The following is an 18,546-nucleotide window of genomic DNA, read 5'->3' as shown; positions in this document are numbered from 1 at the left end:
ACATTTAGTGTATGCTGGATCGGCTAAAAACTTTTTGCCAACCTATTCTACTTTCAAGTTTTAGTAGAATAAGGATATACTGCGGAAGCTGGCCTTTTCTTTCTATTTTACATAGAATAGAAAAACTTACATGTTTACGTTGTTGAAACAGACTGTCCCTGACATTATATCAATGACTTGTTTCTTATTCGCGATTTGCATATAATACAGAAGAAATGATATGTGCACTAGATTTTTCTTCTTAAACTTTTCCTCTGCTCAAATTTCAATTAATTGCCATACTATTTACATATTATTACCATATTTGATACACCAATGTATGTGCTACATTATTTTCAAGCATATAATTTGGAAAATGGGCTATTTTAAAAACGATTATTAGTATGAAATATTGATTAAAACATCTACTTATATACACGTGATCACTATCTTTTTATAATACGTAATTGAAATATTTTTAACTTTTAAAGACACGTAAATGCCAAAGGCACGAAGTGGAATTGAGCCATAGGATCATATATTTTATTTACAATAATTTCTCATCAACAATGCTGGCATTGTTGGCGGTAGTTAAATATGTAGGATGCACTACGCATGTAAAATCATATGCTCATATTGTTATATCTTTTTCCATATCAAAGTATGAGAAATTATAAGAAAATATCATTGAAGAATAGTGTCAATCATCAATCTTCGCATAATTTTTATTACTTTATTATCTGACTATTATTAATCTAAATTGGTGTTGAGATATATAATAATTGCATATAAAAAGTAGTCAAACGAAAGTTAAATATTATATAAAAGATGCAAAGTAAATTACGAAAAATATTAAACAATTAATTAATTATTATCTTTATTACAAGCCTCTTATCGTCATTTGTTATACTCAAAATTATCATCGAAAGGAAACACGCATTTTATCGACCGTGGAAGCGTGCGCGAAACCGTGTCGGTATTGTGCCGACCAATTGGGGCATCGATTTCACGTGGCTCGCGGCACGTAGTTGGCACATGTGTCGCGCCAGCTGATTGGCGCTTGGTCCTTGACGAAGTGTCAAGTTTGGCGAGCAGGTGGTGCTCGCGTGCCACCGCATTCGTAATGGCGTGCGACGGCTAGGAAAAGGGCAACAACGCGCACGAGTGTTCGAGTTTTCGTCTGTTGTAAAAACGGGAAGTGCGTTGGTGCGTGCGTGACGTGACAGTATCGTGAAAATGACAACGGCGTCGAGCATCCTGCCGTCGTATCAGCGGTTCGTGAATGGTGTGCCGGTGCCCTTGTTCTCGAGACGGTCGTTCCGCCCGCGTGAAAAGTATGTGATCTTGTTGGTGTTTTTGACGTTCGGTGTCGTGTGTTTCGGTACGTTCTTCTTTCTGCCGGATTTCCGTGCGGGCACCGGCGGCGTCGCAGTGAACAGTGTTTACCGTGTGTACCAACACATGCAAAAAGCGGGACCGGAGCTGCTAATACCGGCGCCACCTCGTCTGCAAGGGGGCCTCAAGGGGTCTATGGGTCATCCGAATGCTGTGCCACCTGGACACGAGGGCATCGATCATCAGGATGTACATCTTCTCGAGGACAAGCAAAAGCTGCAGGTCCGCGCGTGTGTCCATGCCTCGACGTTTCTTTCGCTTCTTTCGATTCTCGATTCCATTCGACTTTCGATTACCTAGCCTATTTGAAACCTAGCCGCGCTCTCTGTCTCTCGTCTGTCATCGTGTTCGCCTTGGTTATAATCGAGTGATACCTTCCTTGACATTAACTCGACGACTTTTATTGCTACGCTGTTCTTGTTTCTTAATTTTATTCCATGTGCTCCGTTCTTTCAGCTGTTACACGCTTTCCCGATTCGTTTGTTTACATGCTGCTATGACGTATCGCGGGTACACGTGAGCACGCGTAACAGAGCAAAAGTTCGCACGGTGCATGATTTCCGATATTTTCCATCGATTCACAGCTTCGTCTTTCTCCGTTATTTATTCGACCTGGTTCCCGTAATAACGGTAACTGTTAACGTGTTTTCGATCTCGAGGTATATACTCATTAACCATCATGATGCTAGGCATCGTCCATTTTACTCGATGATCGATACGTCGATACTTCGAGAATCGCAATTATTATGGAGTTTGGAGCTCCGTTTCGTTAAAGTTCCGCGTGTCGCGTTTGTGATTTCCTTTTTTGGTTCCTTTTGCGCTGTAATCTGTATCGTAACATGTGAAACGCGTGAAACGTCTTGCGTGGCCGGATATTTATATACAGTGGAATATTGAAGTCCGAATCGATGGACTCGATCGTATTCTATCGCCCGGGATTTCTTAACCCTGCAGCGGTCTTTGAATTTTTATATCTCAGCCTTGTTCTTTGCATTACCAAACAAACAAGATTTGTAATGTTATAAAAAGACGTTTAACATAAAATCAAATCGAGAAGTCATGAATGTTAATAAGATTTTTTCATACTATGTTCAAACTGAAGATATTTTCTAATGTTAGAAAAGTAATAAATTTATTCAAAATGGCCGCAAGAACGAAACAGGGCTAAGCCGAGAAACGTATGTCGCTGTTTTATGTACACTATGGTTCATAAATCATGGAACGCTTATTACGAGGTAGGCATTGTAGGCATGTTACAATTGCAAAATACAGTTGATATCTATTATCTAAAATTAAATAGAATATTACAAGGGAAATTAAATTATATTATTACAGTATAGTTTGAGTGTATGTGTGCATCGTGTGTACTAAACGGCGAGCAAATTACGCGCATTGTGAAACACGGCTGTGTGAAACGCATTGGCCGGGATTGAATTATCTAATTTTTCGTCGAGCTGCGGGTCGGTACCGCGGTCGCGAGAACGAGTTTTATCAACGTTAATAGACTCTCGCCCTAAAATTTCTGAGCACAATTTCCGACGCATCGGCGCGACCCTCGTTGAGACACTTCGCTTCTATCGCCGCGTACATATGTAACATGACGCGTAACAAAATGGTAATGTTTGTGTCGTTTATTTTTAATCCTGTTACGATCCTCCATTTCTTTGTTTCTTAATCTCATCTTCGTTTTTATTGATTAAAGGGTCTGTATCGAGTTAACAAAGCGTAAAGTTAAAACGAGATATCACGTTTATGGATAACGATTCTTTCTTATTTTCCTCAAGCTTAAGAAATTTTCTAACAGAAGCGAAAAAGAGAAAAAAGAAGGGAATACGGTTAACCTCATTTAAAACATACATGAAGATATAAGCTGTTTATTGATTATCGTACTTAAGGGCCGAATGTTGCTTCTAGTTTATTACTTTAAAACATCGCGATATACGTGTATAAAGTAACTTTAAAGTATGATGACATTAAAGCGATAGAGTAGCGTGTAAGTCAATTAATTTTAAATGTAGGAGGATAAATTGTTTTCTATTAAGAGAGTGATAATTGAATTATAATTATTAGTCTTGATACAAGAAACTACAGAATATCTATTTATTTATATCGAATGACGTAAAATGACTTCTGTTTCACATTTCTTTCGCAACTCGTTTAAGATAGGAGAAACAGGTCTCTTATTAATATTAAACTGATATTAAAGTTATAGTTATTGATTTTAATATGTAGCGAAATAAAATTACAGATCATAGAAAATTAGAGAGAAGTTGAATTATATGATATACAGGATAATACAGGAACAAAGTAACATTGTCGATTCAATTGATTGAAATTATAGAAAATCGAAAGTAGAGTAACGATACAAACAACAAAAATATTCTTTAATTTACTTCTTTTTTCTTTTTTCTGCCTTCAACTAATATTTAACACGGTGCATTTTTTAAGAAAAATTGTAACATAAATAGACATGATACATTTTTTAAGCAAAATTATAGTTTAAATAGATACGATATATTATTTCAGCATAGTTGTAGCTTAAACACGGTATAATAACTTGATATTGATATAAACTATGCTTACAACAAACTTTTGTCACAGTTTACGATACCCATGTGTACCTTTAACATTTCAAGAGCGTCCCACGGTGTTTATTTACTCGTTGGGAGTGTTACAAATCTACATGGCATATGTAGAATGTTGAAGAACGCGGTGAAAGCGATATTAAAAAAAGAAAAAACATCAAAATCGGTGCGAGAGAAACCGAAAGACATATCTCGTTTTATCGGCTAATTAAAGTTGACGAGCGTTAGATTGCAGCTTGATTTACGAGCCGATCGCGAATCGGTGCCCGTTTTTGCATTTGCCTGAAACGCCAACGCCCCTTGTTACCGTGAAATAATAGAATTTATCGGGGATTCGCGTTCAATCGCGTCGCGGACATACGTTCGACGAATGTTTAACGTTGCGAAACGCGTTGCTCCGTGTAAACTTTGTTTGCACCGTTCTCGATAACCGTTGCCAGATTTTCATTGTAAATTTTCCCTCGCGAACGAAATTTTACAGACGTGACCGTTCGTGAACGTCAAGTTTTCAAACGTAATAATTTTTTGTGAAAATTTATTCTATAAAATATATCTTTATCGTTTTCAGGTTATTATATTGCTAGAATTATTATAAAATTATAGCCGTATTATTGCTCTTGTGTGATTACCTTTTACTACAACTAGATCGTGGACTTTTATGCATTTATGGGAAATTTATGTGAGAAAAAATACACATAAATACATGCAATACGCGAAAATATATAAATGTCTAGAATAGTGGATTTGTTAGAATTTCTACTAGCTGAGAAAAATTGATTCAGATGTTATTTCCTTAATTGCATCGATAAGAGTATGAATTTTGCATAAATATCCATCTATTTATAAAATGTGCAATTGCGTAGAGAAGTAAAATAAAAAGCCAAAGTTCAGTATCTTAAGGATAAATAACATCTGCTAAACAGGAAGGAGGAAAAATGTTCTTATAGAAATGAAGTAAGAAATTAGTATTTTTAGAGCTATAACACAATTCAGTATATAATAAATATCAATGTATGTTTAATTTTTATATGATGAACCATAAATTAAAAATAATAATTTCTTATGCGATATATGATATTAATAATATGGTTAAATTTTTTTCTTAAAATTTCTCTTAGTCGTTGAAAATTTCATGTTATGTTAAATAGTTATACAGGATGTAATATCAACACGAGTCGCAGGATATTTGACCAACGGTCGTTCATGAGTTGGACTTATTGAAATTGAAGCGCGATTCTGATGATAATTTCATCGTAGAACTAGAGTAATTCGACTGTAATTCAGCAGTCGCTCGCCAGTTTAACAGGTTTAATAGTCACACGTGCTCAATATATTATATTCAAATTCAACCTCTTGCCTTATAGCGTTCTTTAACATTGGACCGATGATCGAGCAATAGGTAGCGTTAAAATTGATTCGTCAGAAATGTATGTGTTTATTCTGGAAAGTTTGTTTGTCGCTTTCAATTCGATCGATCTGATGATTGCAAAAATACGGGATTTTAAACCGAACACCTGTGTGTTATGTTATCGACGTGTACTTTTCAATCAGACAATTCCCTGCTACTGTTACAGATGTAAGGTTCACATCGATTCGCTATCTACATGCGATCTTTCCAATTAATACGCGTCGTTTATGAAGTCTAATTTGCATAATGAAGCCTTGCTGTGTGTTTTTACCTGTGCAATAATTGGCTACGATATAGTAAGGTTACGGTTACGATACAGCGTAGTAACTGAATTCAATGTAGGTCAGTTGGTAAGAACGAAAAGACCTATAACTGGTCTTTAAGATTTGTTTAGTAAAGATGTAATCTGATTAGGTAGTCAGATATAAAATTCAAAACTTTTCTAACATTATATTAGATATTATTATCAAATGACAAACGTTTTATTGCAATGTTAAGTTACCACTATTAGATGAAGAACGTTCTTTAATTACCACGGATTGTGGAGCATTAAGAAAGTATCCTTTCAACTATTTAGAAAATTAGGATGTCTATCATTTTTTAAATGTAATATTGAAATAGATATTTTTTATTTTATAAATACGACAATAGAGCTAGGCGGTTGTATTTAATTACAGTGTATATATTGAAAATATATTGAAAATTATAGTGTTCGCCATTTCTTGAAAGTAATTGCTTACATAAAGATGAAATATGATTAAGATTTGCGAAATTCAATAAAATTAATAAATAGAATCTATATGGGTAAAGCCAGGTACAAAATTGGACAAATTCGATGAACTTAAATAATTTGATAAGAAATAAGAAATGTTTTTTTATCGCTTCGGAAAATAACTTTCTTCTAGTTTCATAAAATGAAATTATTTAGGGTTTTTTTGTATTTTCCATATTTGTCAGATAAGTTACACTGCGTTTCAAGGATTTGTTGATTTGCATGCCAACTTTTTACGTAACTTTCCAGATAACGAACAAGTTTAACGCAGTGAATATACTTGACGTTTCGATATGTTCATGTAAGAATCTCGTATCTCGAAACATTGTGCAAATTTAATTTAATGGAGGAAAATTATCGCCGTAGTGTAATTTTTCTCTAAATGATGATAGTAGATAAAGAGTGTTTGTTCGCTAGTCGATAAAATCCGTTGTATTGATTCGATATTATCGAGCGAGTAACCGAGGCCTGATAAAATAACTGTCACATAACTATGATATATAACAGAAGAAATTCGGTAAAATAATACTTAAATAAGGAAGTAGTAGAAATTGGCGAGTAAGGTAGAAATGATAAATAAGCTAGATATTTATTGTTATTTAAAATACAGAGTAGAAATATTGACTTCGCCTGACGTAAAGTTACAATGCTTGTACATAACGTAAATTATTTCGCAGATACGCGAGAATTTAAAAGGAACAGTAACTATTAATCAAAGTAATGAATGTGGTTAAGCTATACGTATAATTAATGGAAATATGGAATTACGATAGGGAATTTTACTTAACGTAAGTTACAAGCATGCACGTGTGTTAGTTCTGTTTGTGATATTTTTGTTAATAGACTGTTACGAGTACCTACATAGTGCATAGTAGAGGAAAAGTTGTGTTTTTGGCATTTGATAAAAACACACTTTTCTGGATTTGTAAACAGTATGGTATCTTAGATAAGGTAAATCTTCATTCGTAATCGTTTCACGTGCTCGTACGAATAACGTTCCAGGTATAACTATATTTACAGGCAGAATTCATATTTAATATACTAGAATTTTACAGATTTTACGCTACGTAAAAGAATTTCACGGTGTAATATAGAATGTATTCGATGTTATTTTTATGGTGGATAGGATCGTAATCTTTGATAAAGAAAGTGATGGAACGAATGCAAGAGGGTCAAATTAACATCAATTAATCAGAAGATGAGCAATCTATAAATCATTCGAAGTTGTAACAATTCTTTAAAATTACATCTACTTTTCAAACAGAAACTAAGATAATTTTTCATCAGTTTAAACACCACGACAAATTGAATTAAAACCATTTTTCACGTCAAACGGTGCAATACAGTTAGCGTTGGAAGCGTTTAATCGGAACGCAACGGAAACGAAACAAAGTGACGCGTTATACATTGCAACGTTTCACCTTTCGTTTTGTTATAACGACGACTAGACGTTCGAGACTGTCGAGAGCAACGTTATCCGAGAGAAGCGAAGCGAAAGAAGCGTGTTCGAGCCGAGATTGCGTTCGGATGGCGGTATTCGAATAAATGCGCGGTCCAAGATCTCTCGAGCTGTCTGGGGAAATTTGATTTTCATTCGTGCGGTCTGGAAAAATTTGATTTTCATTCGAGCGGTTTGGGAAAATTTGATTTTCATTGGAGCGGCGCGTATCACGGCTCTTCGCGTCCTTAAGATGAAAATTTTGTATAAACCACAAGTGAACGTCGCTCGAAACCGGGAAAATGAGTAATCTGACCGAGCGCACGTTGATAAACTGTATTGTAAACGACTGGGAAAATAAATGGAATCGTTTGTTGAATAAATGGGAACGTTTCATGATTCAAAGAGACTGTGTCGCATGTTACTGACCTCTTCTCCAACTCAAGCATCCCGTACCTTGAATAATTGACATCGATGTTCCATTTCGTGAAAATTTTCTAATATTTCTTCCAGTCATTGTATCGTTGTTTCGAAAATTTGCCTTACTTTTTTACTCTTGATCAGATATCCACTCTTTTCTTCTTACGAGTTAATGCTGAATATATTTAATTATTTATGAAAATTGAACGAATTTCTCGGAACTTTGCTTTTTCATCTCTTTACACGCTTGATCAGATACCTATTTCTTTTACGTTTCGAGTTAATGTTCAATATGTTTACACTACGCTTGTGTTTGATACCTTTGGAGTTTAGAGAATCAGCCGTTCAAATAGCTTTGTAACTGAACAATTCGTTATTTAAGATATGCATGGTATCTTATTATAATTTTGTCATACAATTATTTCCCTAAATACAAGTACTCCCAAAAAATATAAGGATGAGATTTCTCTGAATATATAAAACGAATATCTTTTTCGGAACAGAATAAATTTCACTGAAAATATTTTTTCGAATATTCGGAAAATAGACATCTGGATACATTATGATAGAACGCTCTCTACATAAAAGAAGATTCACGTTAATAGAGAAACTCAGGCTAATACCAATTTTACAATTTGTTTCATTAGTTTTTGTAGCTTGAAATAAAAGAATGGAATGTCTGCTTGAACAGTATTTTTGATTAATATTCTTTCAAGAACAATCAATTGTACGCGAGATCCATTAAGATAAACATCATTTACTTGCATAAATAAGAAATGCAATCTCAAATTATTCCAAACATTGAACCGAAGTACATCTTTTTCACTCAATTTTCTCCTCTATCGCTCTATTCATCATTCCCTGTTTTGTATTCGTTCCGCCCTGTTGGTCGTTTCAAATTCATAAATTAGAAAATCAGACATTCAGTTTCTTCCTTAAATACGCTCGAAAACAATCGAATCTCATATCGAGAAGACAAGCTCCTTCGATCGGTGAATTCTATAAAGAGACTAGCTCAACGAGAGATCATCGGTTTTCTATCGATTCTCGATTTTTGTCCTCGAAATTCACGCATTCGATCAATTAAAAAACCGTCGTTCGAAAAATCTCGAGTCGCAATTCGATCTGGCCGGATTTTTAGGCGAAAATCGACGAGGAGTATCAGCAACAGAAGACGCTGGAGAAACCGGAAGTGAATGGTGATTCGCGTGTGCGTGCGAGTAGTTCATCGTCTTTAGTGCTTCACCGGAAGGATGACGTTCTGGAAACCGTGCCGCCTGCGTCTGCGAGTAAACTTCCTTTGACGGTCGGTGGAGAAGACAAAGACCCCATCGCCAGGGAACGAAGGAACAAGGTGAAAGAGGTGAGTATTTTTTTTCATTTAATAACAAGGCATTGGCTCGTTCCATAATAGGCTGCGGACATTTATGCTATACTTTTACAAACATAATTAAAAATGTAATGTAGGCTCAGAAATTTGTGCCACCTGTTAAATATTGTAACGAGTACTATATTTTTAGTGTTTTATATATCTTCACATATTGTGTGTATTTTGTGCATTTCTGCATCTTCAAATTTTCTATAAGTGCATAAAAATGCGCAATTCTTCGATGAATAATCTGTTAAATTTTTCTGGTATATGAGGTAATAATATTAATACTTCTGGTATTAAATATATATATGTCAACGCGACCGATTTAAATATATTTCGTATTATTTGTTTTTTTTTTTTTTAGTAATTTCGTATTATTTAGTTATCTACATATTTCTGCAAAATGTGCAGTAATTTCGATATTGATAAAAAGTGAAACCAATCTGAAAATGTGTGTAGAAATTGCAAGATATCTATTGGAAACATATGTACATATAACATGTGTGTAATATGAATAGCCATCTTAAACGTATAATGAGCGCTAAATATGGTTCAACTGATTATTAAGACTTATTAATATAATGTATATCTAATTGTTTAATTATTTTATGATCTTTACAAAATACGTACTTGCACTAAATATCTTGTAGCTCTTAGGTATATTTTCAGATATGTTCTGAATATTATCAATGTAATCATGATAGTTGCGTCTCATAACAGTGCTAATTAAATGTCAAAATGTTCCGTGTAACACACATAATGTACTCATGAAAGATGATTGCAAGTGTTCGAGTATATTTGTCACTGGCGTTGGAAAATCGGTAAATAAAATTAGCACACCGCATCGTGTGCCAGGCGTTAAGCGGTACGCGAATATGTTGGAAAATAGACTTCGACGTGTTTTCAATGCGACATAAATTTTCAAGGAAACAGAAAAACAGAAACGGACAATGTAACTCGTTTCGCGTTGTAATTTGCATGAATTCGTCGGTTGTTTTTGTTTTCGTGGGAAATTGTATGGTGGAATCGAGATTGATCCATCAGCCATGCAATTCGCATAATTCTCCGGTGTACACCGAAACGAGCGTTTAACGGGCCGAAGTTATTTTTTTCTCTGACTGAATTCAGAGTATTGCAAGCGAATTCAATTGTTCTTTTTTATTAGGTCGTCCTGGAAAACGTAGTGCGTTTTCAAAGTCTACTTTTCGAACCGAAGCAAATAATGAAACGTACAAACAATCGGAAGATACATCATGCTATTGAATGTGGAAACATATTGTATTTTGAATGATGTATTAATTACAGAATTTTAAGTATTTTATCTTAACTGGAAGTTACCAGTGGCTGTTTTAATACGAGTTTCTTTTAATTTTACACGTGTTAACATTTGAGGGATTATTTATCACTATGAGCATTTTTCATTACTTTCGTAGTATCGTAAAATGTTATCCATAAAACCAAAAGACTAACGTAGTTAGCGTGTCCTATTCAAAATTTCATATTCTAATTCTTGATATACAACTTATTTAAACATAGGAGTATGTAATAATATACTATTACTTTCTCTAGAATAGTGTAATAATCATTCTATAAATTGTTATCCGCGATATTAAAAGGATTTTCGTTGCTTTCAATACAACGATCGTTCGTGTGTATTTTCAATCGACGAAAAACGAACGTTTCGATTGGTTTGTTTTTGGTCCACGTAACGGGTTTTAAATTGCTGCTCCATCGAACGAATCCTCTTTATAATAAACGACATTTCGTCGATTCAAACCCCGATCCGCTTTAAGCGGTAAATTTTTCACGACGATTTTCGTCTCTGCAAAGCATCAGGTCTGTTCATCGATCGCGTATTCATCGAATTTCCGGTAGGACGCTCATTTTCATGCTTTATGAATGGCTTGCTGCGCTATTATCTATTTATCGCTCTATTAAACGCTTCGTGCCATTCCAGTGTAAATAAACGCTTTGGGTTTCATCGTCGATTTTTAACGTCATCGTATCGCAGAAATATCATGGATCATTGATTTCGCAGATTTGTGCATCGCCACCGGCTCGTTAACCTGTTTTTTTTCACGAATATTTTTCTTTCTTTTATTCCCTTTTTCCCCCTCTCTTTTTGATTGTACGAGCTACACATTTCTACTCACTTTCTAAAATTGATGACGCGTTCCCAATTGATCCGATTCAATAGGAGGCTCTCATTCGATACCTCAAGCGAGATCGTACTTTGTGCTTTAAAACTATGGGATGAATCTATTTCCTTTGAAAGTTGACTTTTATGTGTAACGCGAGCCATTTGGAAAATTTGTATTTTCTGTGTAAAGCGATATTTGAGATGTTTGTAACGTATGAAGATTTAAAGACAATTCGAGGAACTATTTATATATGATTCTATGTTTATTAGATATTAAAGCGAGATGTTTAAGTACATAACTAGGTATATCTTCATCGATTCTCAATTTAAACCGAAATTGGCGTGCTACGAATCTGATTATATGATTTATATACATATCATATCTTTGAAGATGTTTCAGTAATAAAGTAATGGCAAATTATCATTATTTTATAATTCGTTATGAACACAAACTGTAATTATTTTTTCATTACCATACAAAATCTTTCTTATCTCATTTATCGCTTGAAAATCAATCAGTGATGATTGAAGTGATGAATCATGAAGATAAAGCTAAGAGCTTCGCGATAAAATAATTCCATAAGTAGTTGTAACTTCTTATCTTGCATATTTTTTTTGAGATAGCAATCTTACCGTGTTGTAGTACATATTTGATTTATTCTACTTACTCTAGATATATACTTGTAGGCAAGTTAAAGATAAATTTTAGTTATTTAATTATATGTACTTAACTCTCTTTGGTAATTTCATATTCATCATATCGCCATACACTCTGGTATAATTTATTAAATTGCTACGCTTTATTAAATTTGGTGCTCTACAATTTTTTTCAATTACTAATATTCGTTATTCTTTCCTTTAATTATATTCCCCATATTTCATTTCACTTACATTTTATACGTAATATTATATTTAACCGACTAACTTATGAATTTATGTATACGTATAGAAATACGATGAATTTAAAGCTCATACAGATCATTCTAAGACTTTACTTTCTCTCGAATAATTCGTTATACCGTAGAAAGGGATATTTTTTGTTAGTTAGTCGCGCACAGGCTCGTTTCAATGATTTCATGCACACAATGCCGGCGTTTTCTCGCCTGGTAATTAAATTCAATCGGTTCTACACATATTCGCTAATGCAAGGCCGCAGTTGCATCTAGCTTTGTTCCTTTTATCTTTCATTACGGCTGCTTGTTCATCGCTCAATGAACTGTCGTACACGTGGAAATATGCGAACGTTGTCGCATCAATGGATCTGCAATCGTCTTGGAATTCTCTAGCCATACCCATAATTGTTGACAGAATATTTTGCCAGCAGAGAATTCGAACTGAATTCTTAATTTTGCGATGGATTAATTTTTTAATTTTTTAAATACAAATTCGTAACATTTTAAAATGTAAACTTAAATTAAAATAAAGTAAATTAACCTCCCATAATTTGTCGCATATAATATAATATAAGTATTATATCTAATTAAAGACAATTAAAGACAAATTTAAATCTAATAAATTAATTAAATTGGAATTCAATACCTTGACAAAAAATCACACATTACAAAAATTGTTCTTTTCATTAATTTAGATTATGGGTTCTTTTCAAAAAATATATAAAGTACAATCTTTTAACTGGACAAATAACATTCAAATAAAAAAATTAAAAAATCGGACTTGGATCTTCCTTCTGTGATCCTCAATTATTACTATGTATTTATTAATTATTCCGGAAACTGTTTTATGGTAGGAACTTTGATAGAAAGCTTCTTAGGATTTTAAAGAAAGCAATAAGCTGTATAAAAAGTTCTGTTAATTCGATTTCTTTTTCCTTAATAATATAAGAAAATCGTTTTTCGCGAGTTACTTTCGCTGATTTTCCGAGTGGATTACATTTTTATAGTTACAGCCAGCTTTTCTAAGAAACGTGGAAGTTGCAGTTTCGAGTTCGTGCTCTTGCGGAAGGATTAAAATTTTGAACCGGAGGCCACGGTCTACGGTTTATTTAGTCGAGAAACTTTCAGTGGATTTCTTCTAACGTTTTCTCATTCAGGAAACTTTTACGTGAGCAGCATGCAATATTTCGGAAGCAAGAAATCCAGGTGACGCGCGAAAGATAAATTACACGTTTAACGATAGAAAGTCGAAAGTTTTTTGTCCCTTTAAAAATGAGTAAAATATCTCATACTCTTGGACTCTGAACGTTGAACGAGTAAAATGAAGAAATATCATATGGCATTTCACTTTCACTGAATTGAAGTCGGAAATAACGATTGAAAGCGGAACGAAAAATTTGAGAGCAGAAAATAGAATAATTTGTATCGTCGTCTTCTTGTATGGATTCTTTTCATAAAGAAATTAACCTTCGTATTACAATTTTTTATATTAATGTTTGTAGTTTTTCAAATAAAACATTATTTCAAGTAGTACTTTGAAAGTATCCTGAAAAGAATGAAATTTCTATATTTCTTTCTTACTAATTTCAAGTTCAAGAATAGTTACAGTTTCTTCTATCCTATGACGATCTCCTCAGATTAATGCGCGATATTGTTGCATTTGAGATCGATTATACCAGCATAGTTGCGTCTGATAAATAACGTCCAATGTCCCACCATTTCTCTATTACGATTCATTAAATTTGATCGAATGATAAACTCACCACAGTGGTGATTTTCCAAAGGTATTATTCATCGTCCAGTAAGTACCTACACTCTCTATTCCAGAGTTCAATCTCGCGCGAAGTTTGACTTACTCATCTAGTAACTAAGAGCTGAGGTCAACCCGCGCCCTCGTTAAATGCTCTATTATGTAGATATATAACCAAAACCTACGTTCTTGGTACTTAGTTAGTGTCAGTGGCAGTTACTTCATGTCACAAATTCGTCTAGTCGATTAAGCGCCTATTCGAACTCTGTTGTACTTCCTGTAACAGTAAGAAACTATCTTTGGAATATGCATGTAGAATATATAGAAGATCTTACAGGAAGATGAAGTTCGGTGGTCTAACTGAATGAATGCTTAATGAACATTTACTTTTACATAGGACAGAGTAATCAAACTGCTGAAATACGTTTCGAATTCTTTTCTTCTCCTTTTTATTTGGATAACATCGTTTTTATCATGATACTTATGAAAACGGCTGCTGTTACAGTCCAACTGAAAATTGATCATCTGCAAAAATATCGTTAATGTGCTTGTCTGTAAGAGTGAATGATAACAGACTTTTATCTCTCGATAAGGCTTTTCAAAAATATATTTTTCTAAATCTAACATTTGTTAAATTCTCTACTTTATGTAATTGGAAGAAGAAGAGAGAAACTTTAACCGTTTGACGACAGTTCACTTGTTGCAAACACCTGACGATTAACTTCTGTCACTTGCCAACCCTTCTAAACTCATCTTACCATGTGTTAGGTCGGAGTGTCAAAATTCATTTTAAAAGGATGCTATCGTATCACGTTTTTGTCGATAGACGAACTGAAAAGATTTTAACAGTAGTAGGTTAAAAATGTATGGAGACCTGTAAAGTTGAAAATGTGGAAAAACGAGCGGTTGTGTAAAGCTGCAACAGTCCACCAGGAGGGAATTCCAGTTTCAATTCCGGCTGCAACGACAGCGGAATTCTCTCTTCGTAGAGACATATCCGGTTTTCGAAGCAGATGAGTCGGCGCTCGGTGTAGTTTAATCGGTTACACGTAAACCGCGGCATCGAATCTATCGGCGCGTCAATTCCGATTCCCATTCCGGTGAACCGTTTCCGCTTGTTGGAATTAAACGCGGCCCTGTGAAAAGTTTATGACGCTAATCATGTTCGTGTCCTAATCGGCCCGGTGGTGGCGATTGAAACGCGCGTTTCGTTGCGTTTTACGCGTTGAATCGCTGTCCGATCGATAGAGACCGGTTTGCTAGCTGTTAGCGAATTATTGTCAGGAGTAATTGGAAATAAGAGATCGACCAATCTCATCCTCTTGAAAAAGAAGGATACCAAAGCCTTCGATGTACTAGGAAATCGTTCTTTTCTTAAAGGATAATGACTGATGCTTCCCTCTCCATCTTTGGTATTAAATTTACTGCTGAAGATTGAAGTCTGTTAAAAAATATTAGAAATATTAAATTATGAGTTAGTCTTCGAGTAGCGTCGTTACATCGCGTGACTTTAACAACCAAAGTCGAATTAAAAGTAAAAGGTTATAATAAATGTTATAATAAATTACATAGAATTATAAGTTACGATATAAATTACGAATAATAGCAGTTGCTAATTAACATTACGAAAGAAATATCGATCCTTTAATTATTTTTATTCTTAAATTCCTTTTTGTTCCGATCCTTCATTATAACGATATCTTTAATTTGGAGTCTTTCGTAATTATCCATCCATGATCAATTAAAACACGAAGACTAAAGAACTTTATCAACTGAGAAACCTAAAATAGCATCTGTTAAGCTCCATATATGATAAATTATTCCCTCTTCACGTAAGAATCTATTTATGCTTCAGATTTAAGTTCCGTTGAATACGTGGAACATTTCCAATGCCATATACCGCAAAACATCGTTCCAGACATTCCGCGATTCAATCGCATTTACATTCTGTTTGTTGTCTTGAATATTCAATATACTTATTTCAGTGTGACAATAGGAAGTGGAAATTCTGATGATTTAATCAGGTTTCGCTCGATTCCCTTTAAAGAATGAACGATTTATCCGCGGAGAATCCAATAAGGATGTTCGATTTTCGAGCGAAAAGCTTAAAAAATACGCTCAGTAAACAGGACGTTCACGTATTTGCGATCCATTTGGCCGTGCAGCTTGTTAAATTCGCACGTATTTTCCGCTGCTGGATCGTTAATTCGCCGTTAATGTTTTTATTGGGAGGAAGGTGTATCGACAACGCGTACGCCACTCGCTTGAATATACATATATTCGTAACGTACCATCGAACGAATCAATTTGCCTTTTCACCTTGCCCCGAGGAGATGTGTATTTTCAGTTGGAAACAAAACCGTAAAAAAAAAACACCACCGAATCGTTTCGACGCTGATCTTTTTAAATTGGTTTGTGTATTTTTCGAACGCAACCTCGATTTATATGCTCGTTGAACGCGTCTCTCGTTTCTATGTGCTCGGTTTCTGATACTCTTTAATGGAGGCTCATTAATGATATCCGTATGTATTTTCAAATAAATACTTTCCGATGTTCATTTTTTACCATAGGTTATTTGATATGTATCCTGAACAAAGTAATGTTTTCAGAGAAAGGAAGAATAGATCTTTAAATATTCGCAGCAATTATGCAAGTATGTAACATTAATATCTGATTGCACAAAGATTTCAGCTGATAATGATCTTATGGTAACGCCACTTTGAAATGTTAATACAATGCAATGTACGAGAGATTAAGATCAATCACAAACGAAAGTTCAAGCACGATGTTCTATAAAGAACACCGTTAGGTGTGGCGCCATGCAACGTGAAACGTCGGACAAGTTTCTAACTCGGGAAAACCGATTCACTATCCTTTCGGAATTAGATCCCGACACGTAGTTCTCTCTTTCGATGCAATGTAGATAAAAATTGGCAACTTCGATCGATCATATGTTATTCAACAATACCTCTGTTAACAACGTTTCGTAGGAACGTCGAGTTGCAGGCAGTTGGGTTGGGTTTCGATTTTTAGAATGTCAAATGAAGTAATGTATATATATTTTTTTTCATTAATTTTTGCCTGTCGGCTACAAAATGAGATTGATTTACATAGCTTTCTCATTCTCACTCTCATTCAACCTCAGGTCGAATGAAATAATACTGTATTTAATAACTGATACAAAAATACATTCTTATTCTCTTTCTCTAAAAGAGAACTCTGTCGATCAATCTGAACTCTGAACTTTAACTGTCTAATCTGAGCCACAATTGTCGCAACTTATCCTTTATAGATCTCGACTGTAATAGTTACAACTTCACATAATGTACGAAGTTGTCGGAATATTCCCCTTGGCTACAGTTAAGCGTTGCAAATGTAAACACGGAATATTCTCTATCGGCTGCGTATAAAGTGTTAATAATTTCCATGTTTCATCGAATCTCGATTATCTCCGCCGGTGATTGAATCGTGCGCAGTTGGAAGAGTCGCGTGCTCGTACGGGTTGAAACGGAGACTGAATAACTCGAAACAAACGGCTAGAGGGTACTCGTGATGCGTGACACGTAAATTCGATTCGACATCGGAGCGAGCTCGCGGCACGTATGCCTGACCTAGCCGTGGAACACGGCGGAACCGTTAACCGCACGGTGCCGTGAACTTTTGCCGCGAGTAACGTGAGCGCAATCTAATTCCGAGCGAGGAGAGCCCCGTTCACCGGTTGCACGCGGTTTCGTGCACGCACCGGCAAGCGGTGCACGACCTACAACCTATTTTGGAATATTTCGCCCGTTGAATATACCGCAATTTCCCTCTGCGTATGGTGTGTATTGATATCCTTTCGTTGTAACGACACACAATACCGCCGCGTAGCCAAATGCGACAATCACGTTATCATCCACGTTGCGTCTCGTTCTAAACGAGCCAGTATGCTCTCCTGATCGTTGTTCGCATATTTCGCCACTCTTACTTTTTTTTTTGTAGTGTTTTAATTGCGCGTTTCTTGAAATTCGAAGCGCAACTTAGATCGTCTTAGATGAAGAGGGAGAATTTTCTGGGATTTCGGAAGGCGTAGAGAAAATGGGAACGTTGAAATGGGAATTTGGAAATTAAACGCACGAAAATCGGGCAGAAGATTTTCCTTGAAACTGTCGGAACGATTAGGATCTTCGGAAGATGACTATAAACATGTTTAAAGAAATATTTGTAAGAAACGTTTATGAGATTTTGTTGCGAGTTAGATCGTCACGGTGTCCATAACCGTGTTGTATATCTGTCACGATTTTAGATTAAATACAAGCTGCCGGGTTATGTGATTAATTACCAGTCGCTAACTTTGAATTGAATTAGTATCCGAGTTGTCAAAATGAATTTTCTTTACGGTTGCCTGAACGAGA

At 35.0% G+C, this 18,546-nt stretch overlaps 1 protein-coding gene across 1 annotated transcript in view; it reads left to right on the top strand.

Annotated features, from left to right (window-relative positions):
• Window positions 1–1,097: 1,097 nt before the first annotated feature.
• LOC126867884 (mannosyl-oligosaccharide 1,2-alpha-mannosidase IA) overlaps window positions 1,098–18,546 on the top strand; it is a 691,228-nt gene continuing 673,779 nt past the window's right edge. Inside the window, exons 1-2 of the mRNA XM_050622931.1 lie at window positions 1,098–1,596; window positions 9,139–9,360. Of these exons, the coding sequence (XP_050478888.1) occupies window positions 1,216–1,596; window positions 9,139–9,360 (603 nt within the window). The 5' untranslated portion in view covers window positions 1,098–1,215. The remainder of the gene's footprint in view (window positions 1,597–9,138; window positions 9,361–18,546) is intronic.

The sequence above is a fragment of the Bombus huntii genome, chromosome 7, assembly GCF_024542735.1.
Source record: "Bombus huntii isolate Logan2020A chromosome 7, iyBomHunt1.1, whole genome shotgun sequence".
NCBI lineage: Eukaryota > Metazoa > Arthropoda > Insecta > Hymenoptera > Apidae > Bombus > Bombus huntii.
The sequence above is the reverse complement of the archived record's forward strand: the minus strand, read 5'-3'. Positions and strand labels throughout refer to the sequence as shown.